The sequence below is a fragment of the Coregonus clupeaformis genome, unplaced genomic scaffold (genome assembly GCF_020615455.1).
Source record: "Coregonus clupeaformis isolate EN_2021a unplaced genomic scaffold, ASM2061545v1 scaf1295, whole genome shotgun sequence".
Taxonomy (NCBI): Eukaryota; Metazoa; Chordata; class Actinopteri; order Salmoniformes; family Salmonidae; genus Coregonus; species Coregonus clupeaformis.
Window position 1 is genome coordinate 122501 of NW_025534749.1, and position 17564 is coordinate 140064.

General features: G+C 49.0%; 1 protein-coding gene across 1 annotated transcript in view; it reads left to right on the forward strand.

Annotated features, from left to right (window-relative positions):
- The window catches only part of LOC123486601 (lethal(2) giant larvae protein homolog 1-like), an 89862-nt gene extending 73489 nt beyond the window's left edge, over positions 1-16373 (forward strand). The window contains 3 exon segments of the mRNA XM_045217971.1: positions 8231-8381; positions 13713-13850; positions 16338-16373. Of these exon segments, the coding sequence (XP_045073906.1) occupies positions 8231-8381; positions 13713-13850; positions 16338-16373 (325 nt within the window).
- Positions 16374-17564: the final 1191 nt, after the last annotated feature.

Here is a 17564-nt window from a genome sequence, read left to right on the forward strand (position 1 = left end):
TAAACTCAGAGGAATCCAGTTGACCTCCGGACACAGCAGAGGCAGGACCAAGTCATTCAGCTAAACTCAGAGGAATCCAGTTGACCTCCGGACACAGCAGAGGCAGGACCAAGTCATTCAGCTAAACTCAGAGGAATCCAGTTGACCTCCGGACACAGCAGAGGCAGGACCAAGTCATTCAGCTAAACTCAGAGGAATCCAGTTGACCTCCGGACACAGCAGAGGCAGGACCAAGTCATTCAGCTAAACTCAGAGGAATCCAGTTGACCTCCGGACACAGCAGATGAAGGACCAAGTCATTCAGCTAAACTCAGAGGAATCCAGTTGACCTCCGTACACAGCAGAGGCAGGACCAAGTCATTCAGCTAAACTCAGAGGAATCCAGTTGACCTCCGGACACAGCAGAGGTAGGACCAAGTCATTCAGCTAAACTCAGAGGAATCCAGTTGACCTCCGGACACAGCAGAGGAAGGACCAAGTCATTCAGCTAAACTCAGAGGAATCCAGTTGACTCCGTACACAGCAGAGGTAGGACCAAGTCATTCAGCTAAACTCAGAGGAATCCAGTTGACCTCCGGACACAGCAGAGGCAGGACCAAGTCATTCAGCTAAACTCAGAGGAATCCAGTTGACCTCCGTACACAGCAGAGGAAGGACCAAGTCATTCAGCTAAACTCAGAGGAATCCAGTTGACCTCCGGACACAGCAGAGGAAGGACCAAGTCATTCAGCTAAACTCAGAGGAATCCAGTTGACCTCCGGACACAGCAGAGGAAGGACCAAGTCATTCAGCTAAACTCAGAGGAATCCAGTTGACCTCCGGACACAGCAGAGGAAGGACCAAGTCATTCAGCTAAACTCAGAGGAATCCAGTTGACCTCCGGACACAGCAGAGGAAGGACCAAGTCACCAAGTATTAATCCAGTCACAGGGTTTGGGTCGTCTAGTCCCAAGTAGAGCAAGACGAGTCTCAGGTCAAGCCCAGGTCATGCATTCGAAGAGCAAGACGAGTCTCCAGGTCAAGCCCAGGTCATGCATTCGAAGAGCAAGACGAGTCTCAGGTCAAGCCCAGGTCATGCATTCTAAGAGCAAGACGAGTCTCAGGTCAAGCCCAGGTCATGCATTCGAAGAGCAAGACGAGTCTCAGGTCAAGCCCAGGTCATGCATTCGAAGAGCAAGACGAGTCTCAGGTCAAGCCCAGGTCATGCATTCTAAGAGCAAGACGAGTCTCAGGTCAAGCCCAGGTCATGCATTCGAAGAGCAAGACGAGTCTCAGGTCAAGCCCAGGTCATGCATTCGAAGAGCAAGACGAGTCTCAGGTCAAGCCCAGGTCATGCATTCGAAGAGCAAGACGAAGTCTCAGGTCAAGCCCAGGTCATGCATTCGAAGAGCAAGACGAGTCTCAGGGTCAAGCCCAGGTCATGCATTCTAAGAGCAAGACGAGTCTCAGGTCAAGCCCAGGTCATGCATTCGAAGAGCAAGACGAGTCTCAGGTCAAGCCCAGGTCATGCATTCGAAGAGCAAGACGAGTCTCAGGTCAAGCCCAGGTCATGCATTCGAAGAGCAAGACGAGTCTCAGGTCAAGCCCAGGTCATGCATTCGAAGAGCAAGACGAGTCTCAGGTCAAGCCCCAGGTCATGCATTCGAAGAGCAAGACGAGTCTCAGGTCAAGCCCAGGTCATGCATTCTAAGAGCAAGACGAGTCTCAGGTCAAGCCCAGGTCATGCATTCGAAGAGCAAGACGAGTCTCAGGTCAAGCCCAAGTCATGCATTCGAAGAGCAAGACGAAGTCTCAGGTCAAGCCCAGGTCATGCATTCAAGAGCAAGACGAAGTCTCAGGTCAAGCCCAGGTCATGCATTCGAAGAGCAAGACGAGTCTCCAGGTCAAGCCCAGGTCATGCATTCAAGAGCAAGACGAGTCTCAGGTCAAGCCCAGGTCATGCATTCTAAGAGCAAGACGAAGTCTCAGGTCAAGCCCAGGTCATGCATTCGAAGAGCAAGACGAGTCTCAGGTCAAGCCCAGGTCATGCATTCGAAGAGCAAGACGAGTCTCAGGTCAAGCCCAGGTCATGCATTCGAAGAGCAAGACGAGTCTCGGTCAAGCCCAGGTCATGCATTCGAAGAGCAAGACGAGTCTCAGGTCAAGCCCAGGTCATGCATTCGAAGAGCAAGACGAGTCTCAGGTCAAGCCCAAGTCATGCATTCGAAGAGCAAGACGAGTCTCAGGTCAAGCCCAGGTCATGCATTCGAAGAGCAAGACGAAGTCTCAGGTCAAGCCCAGGTCATGCATTCGAAGAGCAAGACAAGTCTCAGGTCAAGCCCAGGTCATGCATTCGAAGAGCAAGACGAGTCTCAGGTCAAGCCCAGGTCATGCATTCGAAGAGCAAGACGGAGTCTCAGGTCAAGCCCAGGTCATGCATTCGAAGAGCAAGACGAGTCTCAGGTCAAGCCCAGGTCATGCATTCGAAGAGCAAGACGAGTCTCAGGTCAAGCCCAGGTCATGCATTCGAAGAGCAAGGCGAGTCTCAGGTCAAGCCCAGGTCATGCATTCTAAGAGCAAGACGAGTCTCAGGTCAAAGCCCAAGTCATGCATTCGAAGAGCAAGACGAGTCTCAGGTCAAGCCCAGGTCGTGCATTCGAAGAGCAAGACGAGTCTCAGGTCAAGCCCAGGTCATGCATTCGAAGAGCAAGACGAGTCTCAGGTCAAGCCCAAGTCATGCATTCTAAGAGCAAGACGGAGTCTCAGGTCAAGCCCAGGTCATGCATTCGAAGAGCAAGACGAGTCTCAGGTCAAGCCCAGGTCATGCATTCTAAGAGCAAGACGGAGTCTCAGGTCAAGCCCAGGTCATGCATTCGAAGAGCAAGACGAGGTCTCAGGTCAAGCCCAGGTCATGCATTCTAAGAGCAAGACGAGTCTCAGGTCAAGCCCAGGTCATGCATTCGAAGAGCAAGACGAAGTCTCAGGTCAAGCCCAGGTCATGCATTCGAAGAGCAATACGAGTCTCAGGTCAAGCCCAGGTCATGCATTCGAAGAGCAAGACGAGTCTCAGGTCAAGCCCAGGTCATGCATTCGAAGAGCAAGACGAGTCTCAGGTCAAGCCCAGGTCATGCATTCGAAGAGCAAGACGAGTCTCAGGTCAAGCCCAGGTCATGCATTCGAAGAGCAAGACGAGTCTCAGGTCAAGCCCAGGTCATGCATTCGAGAGAGCAAGACGAGTCTCAGGTCAAGCCCAGGTCATGCATTCGGAAGAGCAAGGCGAGTCTCAGGTCAAGCCCAGGTCATGCATTCGAAGAGCAAGACGAGTCTCAGGTCAAGCCCAGGTCATGCATTCTAAGAGCAAGACGAGTCTCAGGTCAAGCCCAAGTCATGCATTCGAAGAGCAAGACGAGTCTCAGGTCAAGCCCAGGTCATGCATTCGAAGAGCAAGACGAAGTCTCAGGTCAAGCCAGGTCATGCATTCGAAGAGCAAGGCGAGTCTCAGGTCAAGCCCAAGTCATGCATTCTAAGAGCAAGACGAGTCTCAGGTCAAGCCCAGGTCATGCATTCTAAGAGCAAGACGAGTCTCAGGTCAAGCCCAGGTCATGCATTCCAGAGCAAGACGAGTCTCAGGTCAAGCCCAGGTCATGCATTCTAAGAGCAAGACGGAGTCTCAGGTCAAGCCCAGGTCATGCATTCGAAGAGCAAGACGAGTCTCAGGTCAAGCCCAGGTCATGCATTCGAAGAGCAAGACGAGTCTCAGGTCAAGCCCAGGTCATGCATTCTAAGAGCAAGACGAGTCTCAGGTCAAGCCCAGGTCATGCATTCGAAGAGCAAGACGAAGTCTCAGGTCAAGCCCAGGTCACTGCATTCTAAGAGCAAGACGAGTCTCAGGTCAAGCCCAGGTCATGCATTCTAAGAGCAAGACGAGTCTCAGGTCAAGCCCAGGTCATGCATTCTAAGAGCAAGACGAGTCTCAGGTCAAGCCCAGGTCATGCATTCGAAGAGCAAGACGAGTCTCAGGTCAAGCCCAGGTCATGCATTCTAAGAGCAAGACCGAGTCTCAGGTCAAGCCCCAGGTCATGCATTCGAAGAGCAAGACGAGTCTCAGGTCAAGCCCAGGTCATGCATTCTAAGAGCAAGACGAAGTCTCAGGTCAAGCCCAGGTCATGCATTCTAAGAGCAAGACGAGTCACAAGTCAAGCCCAAGTCATGCATTCTAAGAGCAAGACGAGTCACAAGTCAAGCCCAAGTCATGCATTCTAAGAGCAAGACGAGTCACAAGTCAAGCCCAAGTCATGCATTCTAAGAGCAAGATGGAGTCTCAGGTCAAGCCAGGTCATGCATTCGAAGAGCAAGACGAGTCTCAGGTCAAGCCCAGGTCATGCATTCGAAGAGCAAGACGAGTCTCAGGTCAAGCCCAGGTCATGCATTCGAAGAGCAAGACGAGTCTCAGGTCAAGCCCAGGTCATGCATTCGAAGAGCAAGACGAGTCACAAGTCAAGCCCAATTCATGCATTCTAAGAGCAAGACGAGTCTCAAGTCAAGCCCAAGTCATGCATTCTAAGAGCAAGACGAGTCACACGTTTTTTAAAGTGTCAAGTCAAGTAAAAAAAAATCTATACATGCAATGACTGTTGAACTTCCAATGTTTGTCTATTTATTGAGTCTACCTGACTTGATTTATTGAGTCTACCTGACTTGATTATTTATTGAGTCTACCTGACTTGATTATTTATTGAGTCTACCTGACTTGATTATTTATTGAGTCTACCAGACTTGATTATTTATTGAGTCTACCTGACTTGATTATTTATTGAGGCTACCTGACTTGATTATTTATTGAGTCTACCAGTATTGATTATTTATTGAGTCTACCTGACTTGATTATTTATTGAGTCTACCAGTATTGATTATTTATTGAGTCTACCAGACTTGATTATTTATTGAGTCTACCAGTATTGATTATTTATTGAGTCTACCAGTATTGATTATTTATTGAGTCTACTAGACTTGATTATTTATTGAGTCTACCAGTATTGATTATTTATTGAGGCTACCTGACTTGATTATTTATTGAGTCTACCAGTATTGATTATTTATTGAGTCTACCAGACTTGATTATTTATTGAGTCTACCAGTATTGATTATTTATTGAGTCTACCAGTATTGATTATTTATTGAGTCTACCTGACTTGATTATTTATTGAGTCTACCAGACTTGATTATTTATTGAGTCTACCAGTATTGATTATTTATTGAGTCTACCTGACTTTATTTATTGAGTCTACTAGACTTGATTATTTATTGAGTCTACCAGTATTGATTATTTATTGAGTCTACCAGTATTGATTATTTATTGAGTCTACCAGTATTGATTATTTATTGAGTCTACCAGTATTGATTATTTATTGAGTCTACCAGTATTGATTATTTATTGAGTCTACCAGTATTGATTATTTATTGAGTCTACCAGTATTGATTATTTATTGAGTCTTATGGCAGTCCTCTCTCTCTGCAGCTGATCCTAGCTGTATATTTATTTATGGCAGTCCTCTCTCTCTGCAGCTGATCCTAGCTGTATATTTATTTATGGCAGTCCTCTCTCTCTGCAGCTGATCCTAGCTGTATATTTATTTATGGCAGTCCTCCCTCTCTGCAGCTGATCCTAGCTGTATATTTATTTATGGCAGTCCTCTCTCTCTGCAGCTGATCCTAGCTCCATATTTATGGCAGTCCTCTCTCTCTGCAGCTGATCCCTAGCTGTATATTTATTTATGGCAGTCCTCTCTCTCTGCAGCTGATCCTAGCTGTATATTTATTTATGGCAGTCCTCTCTCTCTGCAGCTGATCCTAGCTGTATATTTATTTACGGCAGTCCTCTCTCTCTGCAGCTGATCCTAGCTGTATATTTATTTACGGCAGTCCTCTCTCTCTGCAGCTGATCCTAGCTGTATATTTATTTATGGCAGTCCTCTCTCTCTGCAGCTGATCCTAGCTGTATATTTATTTATGGCAGTCCTCTCTCTCTGCAGCTGATCCTAGCTGTATATTTATTTATGGCAGTCCTCTCTCTCTGCAGCTGATCCTAGCTGTATATTTATTTACGGCAGTCCTCTCTCTCTGCAGCTGATCCTAGCTGTATATTTATTTATGGCAGTCCTCTCTCTCTGCAGCTGATCCTAGCTGTATATTTATTTATGGCAGTCCTCTCTCTCTGCAGCTGATCCTAGCTGTATATTTATTTATGGCAGTCCTCCCTCTCTGCAGCTGATCCTAGCTGTATATTTATTTATGGCAGTCCTCTCTCTCTGCAGCTGATCCTAGCTCCATATTTATGGCAGTCCTCTCTCTCTGCAGCTGATCCTAGCTGTATATTTATTTATGGCAGTCCTCTCTCTCTGCAGCTGATCCTAGCTGTATATTTATTTATGGCAGTCCTCTCTCTCTGCAGCTGATCCTAGCTGTATATTTATTTACGGCAGTCCTCTCTCTGCAGCTGATCCTAGCTGTATATTTATTTGGAGTCTCTCTCTCTGCAGCTGATCCTAGCTGTATATTTATTTATGGCAGTCCTCTCTCTCTGCAGCTGATCCTAGCTGTATATTTATTTATGGCAGGTCCTCTCTCTCTGCAGCTGATGCTAGAGCTGAACAGCACATCAGCACTCTGTTCGCTAGCTCACCTGACCTGTGGTGATTGACAGTTTGCTGGTCCAATCAGAGGGCCGAGTGTGCTTTCACTAGCCAATCTGTTGCACGCTTTTTTCTGCTGTGTGAGAGTAATCCACGGAGACTCGGTGCTACAAAATGAGTGACAAAACTTTACTAAACCTGGCCAGACCATTTCAAGTCATCAGTCTCAAGTCAAGGCTCAAGTTATTTGATTTTCTATCAAGTCATTTGACTGGAGTCACACACCTGTTGCACTAACCCACTGTTGTGACCAGTTTTTGTATGTTGGTGCTAACCCCAGGCTAAACTGGCCAATGGTAAGATGACTATCCAGGTGTCCCCTCTGGTGTGTTGTTAAGCTGTTCTATCTCTCTGTTGTCTCCAGGTGTCCCCTCTGGTGTGTTGTTAAGCTGTCCTATCTCTCTGTTGTCTCCAGGTGTCCCCTCTGGTGTGTTGTTGCTGTTCTATCTCTCTGTTGTCTCCAGGTGTCCCCTCTGGTGTGTTGTTAAGCTGTTCTATCTCTCTGTCTCCAGGTGTCCCCTCTGGTGTGTTGTTAAGCTGTTCTATCTCTCTGTTGTCTCCAGGTGTCCCCTCTGGTGTGTTGTTAAGCTGTTCTATCTCTCTGTCTCCAGGTGTCCCCTCTGGTGTGTTGTTAAGCTGTTCTATCTCTCTGTTTGTCTCCAGGTGTCCCCTCTGGTGTGTTGTTAAGCTGTTCTATCTCTCTGTTGTCTCCAGGTGTCCCCTCTGGTGTGTTGTTAAGCTGTTCTATCTCTCTGTTGTCTCCAGGTGTCCCCTCTGGTGTGTTGTTAAGCTGTTCTATCTCTCTGTTGTCTCCAGGTGTCCCCTCTGGTGTGTTGTTAAGCTGTTCTACCTCTGTCTCCAGGTGTCCCCTCTGGTGTGTTGTTAAGCTGTTCTATCTCTCTGTCTCCAGGTGTCCCCTCTGGTGTGTTGTTAAGCTGTTCTATCTCTCTGTTGTCTCCAGGTGTCCCCTCTGGTGTGTTGTTAAGCTGTTCTATCTCTCTCTGTTGTCTCCAGGTGTCCCCTCTGGTGTGTTGTTAAGCTGTTCTATCTCTCTGTCTCCAGGTGTCCCCTCTGGTGTGTTGTTAAGCTGTTCTATCTCTCTGTCTCCAGGTGTCCCCTCTGGTGTGTTGTTAAGCTGTTCTATTCTCTCTCTGTCTCCAGGTGTCCCCTCTGGTGTGTTGTTAAGCTGTTCTATCTCTCTGTCTCCAGGTGTCCCCTCTGGTGTGTTGTTACGCTGTTCTATCTCTCTGTCTCCAGGTGTCCCCTCTGGTGTGTTGTTAAGCTGTTCTATCTCTCTGTTGTCTCCAGGTGTCCCCTCTGGTGTGTTGTTAAGCTGTTCTATCTCTCTGTCTCCAGGTGTCCCCTCTGGTGTGTTGTTAAGCTGTTCTATCTCTCTGTTGTCTCCAGGTGTCCCCTCTGGTGTGTTGTTAAGCTGTCCTATCTCTCTGTTGTCTCCAGGTGTCCCCTCTGGTGTGTTGTTAAGCTGTCCTATCTCTCTGTTGTCTCCAGGTGTCCCCTCTGGTGTGTTGTTAAGCTGTCCTATTCTCTGTTGTCTCCAGGTGTACTCTGCACCCTAACGACTCCCTAGCGATGGAGGGTCCTCTCAGCAGAGTGAAGAGTCTGAAGAAGTCTCTCAGACAGAGCTTCAGACGCATCCGGAAGAGTAGAGTGTCTGGGAAGAAACGCCCCTTCACCACCCCTACCAGCAAGGTAACACACCCCCCATCTCCGTTACCACCCCTACCAGCAAGGTAACACACCCCATCTCCGTTACTACCCCTACCAGCAAGGTAACACACCCCATCTCCGTTTACTACCCCTACCAGCAAGGTAACACACCCCATCTCCGTTACTCCCCCTACCAGCAAGGTAACACACCCCATCTCCGTTACTACCCCTACCAGCAAGGTAACACACCCCCATCTCCGTTACTACCCCTACCAGCAAGGTAACACACACCCCATCTCCGTTACTACCCCTACCAGCAAGGTAACACACCCCATCTCCGTTACTCCCCCTACCAGCAAGGTAACACACCCCATCTCCGTTACTACCCCTACCAGCAAGGTAACACACACCCCATCTCCGTTACTACCCCTACCAGCAAGGTAACACACCCCATCTCCGTTACTACCCCTACCAGCAAGGTAACACTTACACCCCATCTCCGTTACTACCCTACCAGCAAGGTAACACACCCCCATCTCCGTTACTACCCCTACCAGCAAGGTAACACACCCCATCTCCGTCACTACCCCCTACCAGCAAGGTAACACACCCCATCTCCGTTACTACCCCTACCAGCAAGGTAACACACCCCATCTCCGTTACTACCCCTACCAGCAAGGTAACACACCCCATCTCCGTTACTAAGGTAACACACACCCCATCTCCGTTACTACCCCTACCAGCAAGGTAACACACCCCATCTCCGTTACTACCCCTACCAGCAAGGTAACACCCCCCATCTCCATCACCACCCCTACCAGCAAGGTAACACACCCCATCTCCGTTACTACCCCCTACCAGCAAGGTAACACACCCCATCTCCGTTACTACCCCTACCAGCAAGGTAACATTATTCCCATCTCGTTACTACCCCTACCAGCAAGGTAACACACCCCATCTCCGTTACCACCCCTACCAGCAAGGTAACACACCCCATCTCGTCACTACCCCTACCAGCAAGGTAACACACACCCCATCTCCGTTACTACCCCTACCAGCAAGGTAACACACCCCATCTCCATTACTACCCCTACCAGCAAGGTAACACACCCCATCTCCGTTACTACCCCTACCAGCAAGGTAACACACCCCATCTCCGTCACTACCCCTACCAGCAAGGTAACACACCCCATCTCCGTCACTACCCCTACCAAGGTAACACACCCCATCTCCGTTACACCCCTACCAGCAAGGTAACACACCCCATCTCGTCACTACCCCTACCAGCAAGGTAACACACCCCCATCTCCGTTACTACCCCTACCAGCAAGGTAACACACCCCCCATCTCCGTTACTACCCCTACCAGCAAGGTAACACACCCCATCTCCGTCACTACCCCTACCAGCAAGGTAACACACCCCATCTCCGTTCACTACCCCTACCAGCAAGGTAACACCCCCCATCTCTGTTACTCCCCCTACCAGCAAGGTAACACACCCCATCTCTGTTACTCCCCCCCTACCAGCAAGGTAACACACCCCATCTCCGTTACTACCCCTACCAGCAGGTAACACACACCCCATCTCCGTTACTACCCTACCAGCAAGGTAACACACACCCCATCTCCGTTACTACCCCTACCAGCAAGGCAACACACCCCATCTCCGTTACTACCCCTACCAGCAAGGTAACACACCCCATCTCCGTTACTACCCCTACCAGCAAGGTAACACACCCCATCTCCGTTACTACCCCTACCAGCAAGGTAACAACCCCATCTCCGTTACTACCCCTACCAGCAAGGTAACACACACCCATCTCCGTTACTACCCCTACCAGCAAGGTAACACACCCCATCTCCGTTACTACCCCTACCAGCAAGGTAACACACCCCCATCTCCGTTACTACCCCCTACCAGCAAGGTAACACACACTCCCATCTCCGTTACTACCCCTACCAGCAAGGTAACACACCCCCCCATCTCCGTTACTACCCCTACCAGCAAGGTAACACACCCCCATCTCCGTTACTACCCCTACCGCAAGGTAACACACCCCATCTCCGTTACTACCCCTACCAGCAAGGTAACACACCCATCTCCGTTACTACCCCTACCAGCAAGGTAACACACCCCATCTCCGTTACTACCCCTACCAGCAAGGTAACACACACCCCATCTCCGTTACTCCCCTACCAGCAAGGTAACACACCCCATCTCCGTTACTACCCCTACCAGCAAGGTAACACACCCCCATCTCCGTTACTACCCCTACCAGCAAGGTAACACACCCATCTCCGTCACTACCCCTACCAGCAAGGTAACACACATCCCATCTCCGTCACTACCCCTACCAGCAAGGTAACACACCCCATCTCCATCACTACCCCTACCAGCAAGGTAACACACCCCATCTCCGTTACTACCCCTACCAGCAAGGTAACACCCCCATCTCCGTTACTACCCCTACCAGCAAGGTAACACACCCCATCTCCGTTACTACCCCTACCAGCAAGGTAACACACCCCATCTCCGTTACTACCCCTACCAGCAAGGTAACACACCCCATCTCCGTTACTACCCCTACCAGCAAGGCGATAACACCCCCATCTCCGTTACTACCCCTACCGAGCAAGGTACACACCCCCATCTCCGTTACTACCCCTACCAGCAAGGTAACACACCCCATCTCCGTCACTACCCCCTACCAGCAAGGTAACACACCCCCATCTCCGTTACCACCCCTACCAGCAAGGTAACACACACCATCTCCGTTACTACCCCTACCAGCAAGTAACACACCCCATCTCCGTTACTACCCCTACCAGCAAGGTAAACACACCCCATCTCCGTTACTACCCCTACCAGCAAGGTAACACACACCCCATCTCCGTTACTACCCCCTACCAGCAAGGTAACACACCCCATCTCCGTTACTACCCTACCAGCAAGGTAACACACACCCCATCTCCGTTACTACCCCTACCAGCAAGGTAACACACACCCCATCTCCGTTACTACCCCTACCAGCAAGGTAACACACACCCCATCTCCGTTACTACCCCTACCAGCAAGGTAACACACCCCATCTCCGATTACTACCCCTACCAGCAAGGTAACACACCCCATCTCCGTTACTACCCCCTACCAGCAAGGTAACACACCCCATCTCCGTTACTACCCCCTACCAGCAAGGTAACACACCCCATCTCCGTTGCTCCCCCTACCAGCAAGGTAACTTACACCCCATCTCCGTTACTACCCCTACCAGCAAGGTAACACACACCCCATCTCCGTTACTACCCCTACCAGCAAGGTAACACACCCCATCTCCGTCACACCCCTACCAGCAAGGTAACACACATCCCATCTCGTTACTCCCCTACCAGCAAGGTAACACACCCCATCTCCGTACTACCCCTACCAGCAAGGTAACACACACCCCATCTCCGTCACTACCCCCTACCAGCAAGGTAACACACCCCATCTCCGTCACTACCCCTACCAGCAGGTAACACACACCCCATCTCCGTCACTACACCTACCAGCAAGGTAACACACCCCACTCCGTTACTACCCCTACCAGCAAGGTAACACACACCCCATCTCATTACTACCCCCTACCAGCAGGTAGCACACCCCATCTCCGTTACTACCCCTACCAGCAAGGTAACACACCCCATCTCCGTTACTACCCCCTACCAGCAAGGTAACACACCTCCATCTCCGTTACTACCCCTACCAGCAAGGTAACACACCCCATCTCCGTTACTACCCCTACCAGCAAGGTAACACACACCCCATCTCCGTACAACCCCTACAGCAAGGTAACACACACCCCATCTCCGTTACCCACCCCTACCAGCAAGGTAACACACACCCCATCTCCGTTACTACCCCTACCAGCAAGGTAACACACACCCCATCTCCGTTACCACCCCTACCAGCAAGGTAACACACACCCCATCTCCGTTACTACCCCTACCAGCAAGGTAACACACCCCATCTCCGTTACTACCCCTACCAGCAAGGTAACACACCCCATCTCCGTTACTACCCCTACCAGCAAGGTAACACACACCCCATCTCGTTACCACGCCCCTACCAGCAAGGTAACACACCCCATCTCCGTTACCACCCCTACCAGCAAGGTAACACACCCCATCTCCGTTACCACCCCTACCAGCAAGGTAACACACCCCATCTCCGTTACTACCCCTACCAGCAAGGTAACACACCCCATCTCCGTTACCACCCCTACCAGCAAGGTAACACACCCCATCTCCGTTACTACCCCCTACCAGCAAGGTAACTCACCCCATCTCCATTACTACCCCTACCAGCAAGGTAACACATCCCCATCTCCGTACCACCCCTACCAGCAAGGTAACACACCCCATCTCCGTTCTACCCCTACCAGCAAGGTAACACAAACCCCATCTCCGTTACCACCCCCTACCAGCAAGGTAACACACCCCATCTCCGTTACTACCCCTACCAGCAAGGTAACACACACCCCATCTCCGTTCTACCCTACCAGCAAAGGTAACACACACCCCATCTCCGTCACTACCCCTACCAGCAAGGTAACACACACCCCATCTCCGTTACCACCCCTACCAGCAAGGTAACACACACCCCATCTCCGTTACTACCCCCTACCAGCAAGGTAACACACACCCCATCTCCGTTACCACCCCTACCAGCAAGGTAACACACACCCCATCTCCGTTACTACCCTACCAGCAAGGTAACACACCCCATCTCCGTTACTACCCCTACCAGCAAGGTAACACACCCCATCTCCGTTACTACCCCTACCAGCAAGGTAAACACACCCATCTCCGTTACACGCTACCAGCAAGGTAACACACCCCATCTCCGTTACCACCCCTACCAGCAAGGTAACACACCCCATCTCCGTTACCACCCCTACCAGCAAGGTAACACACCCCATCTCCGTTACTACCCCTACCAGCAAGGTAACACATCCCCATCTCCGTTACCACCCCTACCAGCAAGGTAACTACACCCCATCTCCGTTACTACCCCTACCACAAGGTAACACACCCCATCTCCATTACTACCCCTACCAGCAAGGTAACACACCCCATCTCCGTTAACTACCCCCTACCAGCAAGGTTAACACACCCCATCTCCGTTACTACCCCTACCAGCAAGGTAACACACACCCCATCTCCGTTACCACCCCTACCAGCAAGGTAACACACCCCATCTCCATTACTACCCCTACCAGCAGGTAACACCCCCATCTCCATCACAATGTAATAGATTCTCACAGGGCATCCAATGAGTGTGACGTAACACCCAGTGTGTGTAGGTGTGACATCACTTCCTGTGTGTGTGTGTAGGTCCAGGAGGCCAACGCAGCGCTAGCCGACCAGGAGGAAGTAGCTCCGGTCCAGAGGCGGATCGAGCCGAGATCAGCTGACGACTCTCTGTCAGGAGTGGTGCGATGTCTCTGTTTGCTGATACATACCTTAGAGACGGTATGATTCTGTCTGTCTGTCTCTGTTAAACATGTCTGTCTCTGTCATACATGTTTAATGTGTGTGTCTCTATGTTAACGTGTCTCTGTGTTAACGTGTCTCCGTGTTAAGGTGTCTCTATAACGTGTCTCTATGTTAACGTGTCTCTGTGTTAACGTGTCTCTGTGTTAACGTGTCTCTATAACGTGTCTCTGTGTTAACGTGGCTCTCTATGTTAACGTGTCTCGTGTTAACGTGTCTCTGTGTTAACGTGTCTCTGTGTTAACGTGTCTCTACTAACGTGTCTCTATGTACGCGTATCTCTGTGTTAACGTGTCTCTGTGTTAACGTGTCTCTACTACGTGTCTCTGTGTTAAGCGTGTCTCTATTGTCAACGTGTCTCCGTGTCGTGTCTCTGTGTTAACGTGTCTGTGTTAACGATGTCTCTATAAGCGTGTCTCTGTGTTAACGTGTCTCTGTGTTAACGTGTCTCTGTGTTAACGTGTCTCTGTGTTAACGTGTTCTGTGTTAACGTGTCTCTGTGTTAACGTGTCTCTATGTTAGCGTGTCTCTGTGTTAACGTGTCTCTGTGTTAGCGTGTCTCTGTGTTAACGTGTCTCTGTGTTAACGTGTGCTCTATGTTAACGTGTCTCTGTGTTAACGTGTCTCTATGTTAACGTGTCTCTGTGTTAACGTGTCTCTGTGTTAACGTGTCTCTATAACGTGTCTCTGTGTTAACGCTGTCTCTATAACGTGTCTCTGTGTTAACGTGTCTCTGTGTTAACGGTCTCTATAACGTGTCTCTATAACGTGTCTCTGTGTTAACGTGTCTCTATAACGTGTCTCTGTGTTAACGTGTCTCTGTGTTAACGTGTCTCTGTGTTAACGTGTCTCTGTGTTAACGTGTCTCTGTGTTAACGTGTCTCTGTGTTAACGTGTCTCTATGTTAGCGTGTCTCTGTGTTAACGTGTCTCTGTGTTAACGTGTCTCTGTGTTAACGTGTCTCTGTGTTAACGTGTCTCTATAACGTGTCTCTGTGTTAACGTGTCTCTGTGTTAACGTGTCTCTATGTTAACGTGTCTCTGTGTTAACGTGTCTCTATAACGTGTCTCTGTGTTAACGTGTCTCTATGTTAACGTGTCTCTGTGTTAACGTGTCTCTGTGTTAACGTGTCTCTATAACGTGTCTCTGTGTTAACGTGTCTCTGTGTTAACGATGTCTCTGTGTTAACGTGTTCTCTGTGTTAACGTGTCTCTGTGTTAACGTGTCTCTGTGTTAACGTGTTCTCTATGTTAGCGTGTCTCTGTGTTAACGTGTCTCTGTGTTAACGTGTCTCTGTGTTAACGTGTTCTGTGTTAACGTGTCTCTATGTTAACGTGTCTCTGTGTTAACGTGTCTCTATGTTAACGTGTCTCTGTGTTAAGGTGTCCCTGTGTTAACGCGTGTCTCTGTAACGTGTCTCTGTGTTAACGTGTCTCTATAACGTGTCTCTGTGTTACGTGTCTCTGTGTTAACGTGGCTCTATAACGTGTCTCTATGTTAACGTGTCTCCGTTAACGTGTCTCTGTGTTAACGTGTCTCTATGTTAACGTGTCTCTATGTTAACGTGTCTCTGTGTTAACGGTCTCTATAACGTGTCTCTGTGTTAACGTGTCTCTGTGTTAGCGTGTCTCTGTGTTAACGTGTCTCTGTGTTAACGTGTTCTGTGTTAACGTGTCTCTGTGTTAACGGTCTGTGTTAACGATGTCTCTGTGTTAACGTGTCTCTGTGTTAACGTGTCTCTATAACGTGTTCTTTAACGGTCTCTATAACGGTTCTGTGTTAACGTGTCTGTGTTAACGTGTCTCTATAACGTGTCTCTGTGTTAACGTGTTCTGTGTTAACGTGTCTCTATAACGTGTCTTCTGTGTTAACGTGTCTCTGTGTTAACGTGTCTCTGTGTTAACGTGTCTCTATAACGATATCTCTGTGTTAACGTGTCTCTGTGTTAACGTGTCTCTGTGTTAACGTGTCTCTGTGTTAACGTGTCTCTATAACGTGTCTCTCTGTGTTAACGTGTCTCTGAGTTGTTAACGTATCTCTATGTTAAAGCGTATCTCTATGTTAAGGTATCTCTATGTTAAGGTATCTCTATGTTAACTATCTCTATGTTAAAGGTATCTCTATGTTAACGTATCTCTATGTTAAGGTATCTCTATGTTAAGGTATCTCTGTTTAACGTATCTCTATGTTACGTATCTCTATGTTAAGGTATCTCTATGTTAAGGTATCTCTATGTTAAGGTATCTCTATGTTAACGTATCTCTATGTTAAGGTATCTCATGTTAAGGTATCTCTATGTTAACGATCTCTATGTTAAGGGTATCTATGTTAAGGTATCTCTATGTTAACGTATCTCTATGTTAAGTATCTCCTATGTTAACGTATCTCTATGTTAAGGTATCTCTATGTTAACGTATGTCTATGTTAAGGTATGTCTATGTTAAGGTATCTCTATGTCTCCTGCAGGTACACACCACGGGCGACGCTGTGGGCGGGGACTAACTCAGGGAGTGTGTATGCTTAGCGCTGGAGGTTCCGGGTGTTGGGGTCGGGGGGTCGGGGGTGGGCGTGGGCGCGGTGGGGCGGGGGGTGAGGGGTGGTGTGTGTGGAGGCGGTGTTGGGTAAAGGGATCCAGCTGATGCACAGAGCTCGGTCGTGTCCATCTGTGTTCTGAAGGACCGGGAAACCCGCACAGAACCGTACCAAGCCTCTCTGGACCTGGCCACCGCTCCAGACATGACCAACCCACACTCTGTCCTCATCGCATCAGAGGAACAGCTCAAGGTACAAACACAGACAATATTATTATTATCATTACATTTCTATTATTTCTCTATTTTCATTATCTCTGCGTTGTTGGGAACGACCCGTCAGTCAGCATTTCACTGGTAGTCTACACCTGTTGGTTACCAAGCATTTCACTGGTAGTCTACACCTGTTGGTTACCAAGCATTTCACTGGTAGTCTACACCTGTTGTTTACCAAGCATTTCACTGGTAGTCTACACCTGTTGGTTACCAAGCATTTCACTGGTAGTCTACACCTGTTGGTTACGCAAGCATTTCACTGGTAGTCTACACCTGTTGTTTACCAAGCATTTCACTGGTAGTCTACACCTGTTGGTTACCAAGCATTTCACTGTAGTAGTCTACACCTGTTGGTTACCAAGCATTTCACTGGTAGTCTACACCTGTTGGTTACCAAGCATTTCACTGGTAGTCTACACCTGTTGGTTACCAAGCATTTCACTGGTAGTCTACACCTGTTGGTTACCAAGCATTTCACTGGTAGTCTACACCTGTTGGTTACCAAGCATTTCACTGGTAGTCTACACCTGTTGGTTACCAAGCATTTCACTGGTAGTCTACACCTGTTGGTTACCAAGCATCTCACTGGTAGTCTACACCTGTTGGTTACCAAGCATTTCACTGGTAGTCTACACCTGTTGGTTACCAAGCATTTCACTGGTAGTCTACACCTGTTGGTTACCAAGCATTTCACTGGTAGTCTACACCTGTTGGTTCCAAGCATCTCACTGGTAGTCTACACCTGTTGGTTACCAAGCATTTCACTGGTAGTCTACACCTGTTGGTTACCAAGCATTTCACTGGTAGTCTGCACCTGTTGGTTACCAAGCATTTCACTGGTAGTCTACACCTGTTGGTTACCAAGCATTTCACTGGTAGTCTACAC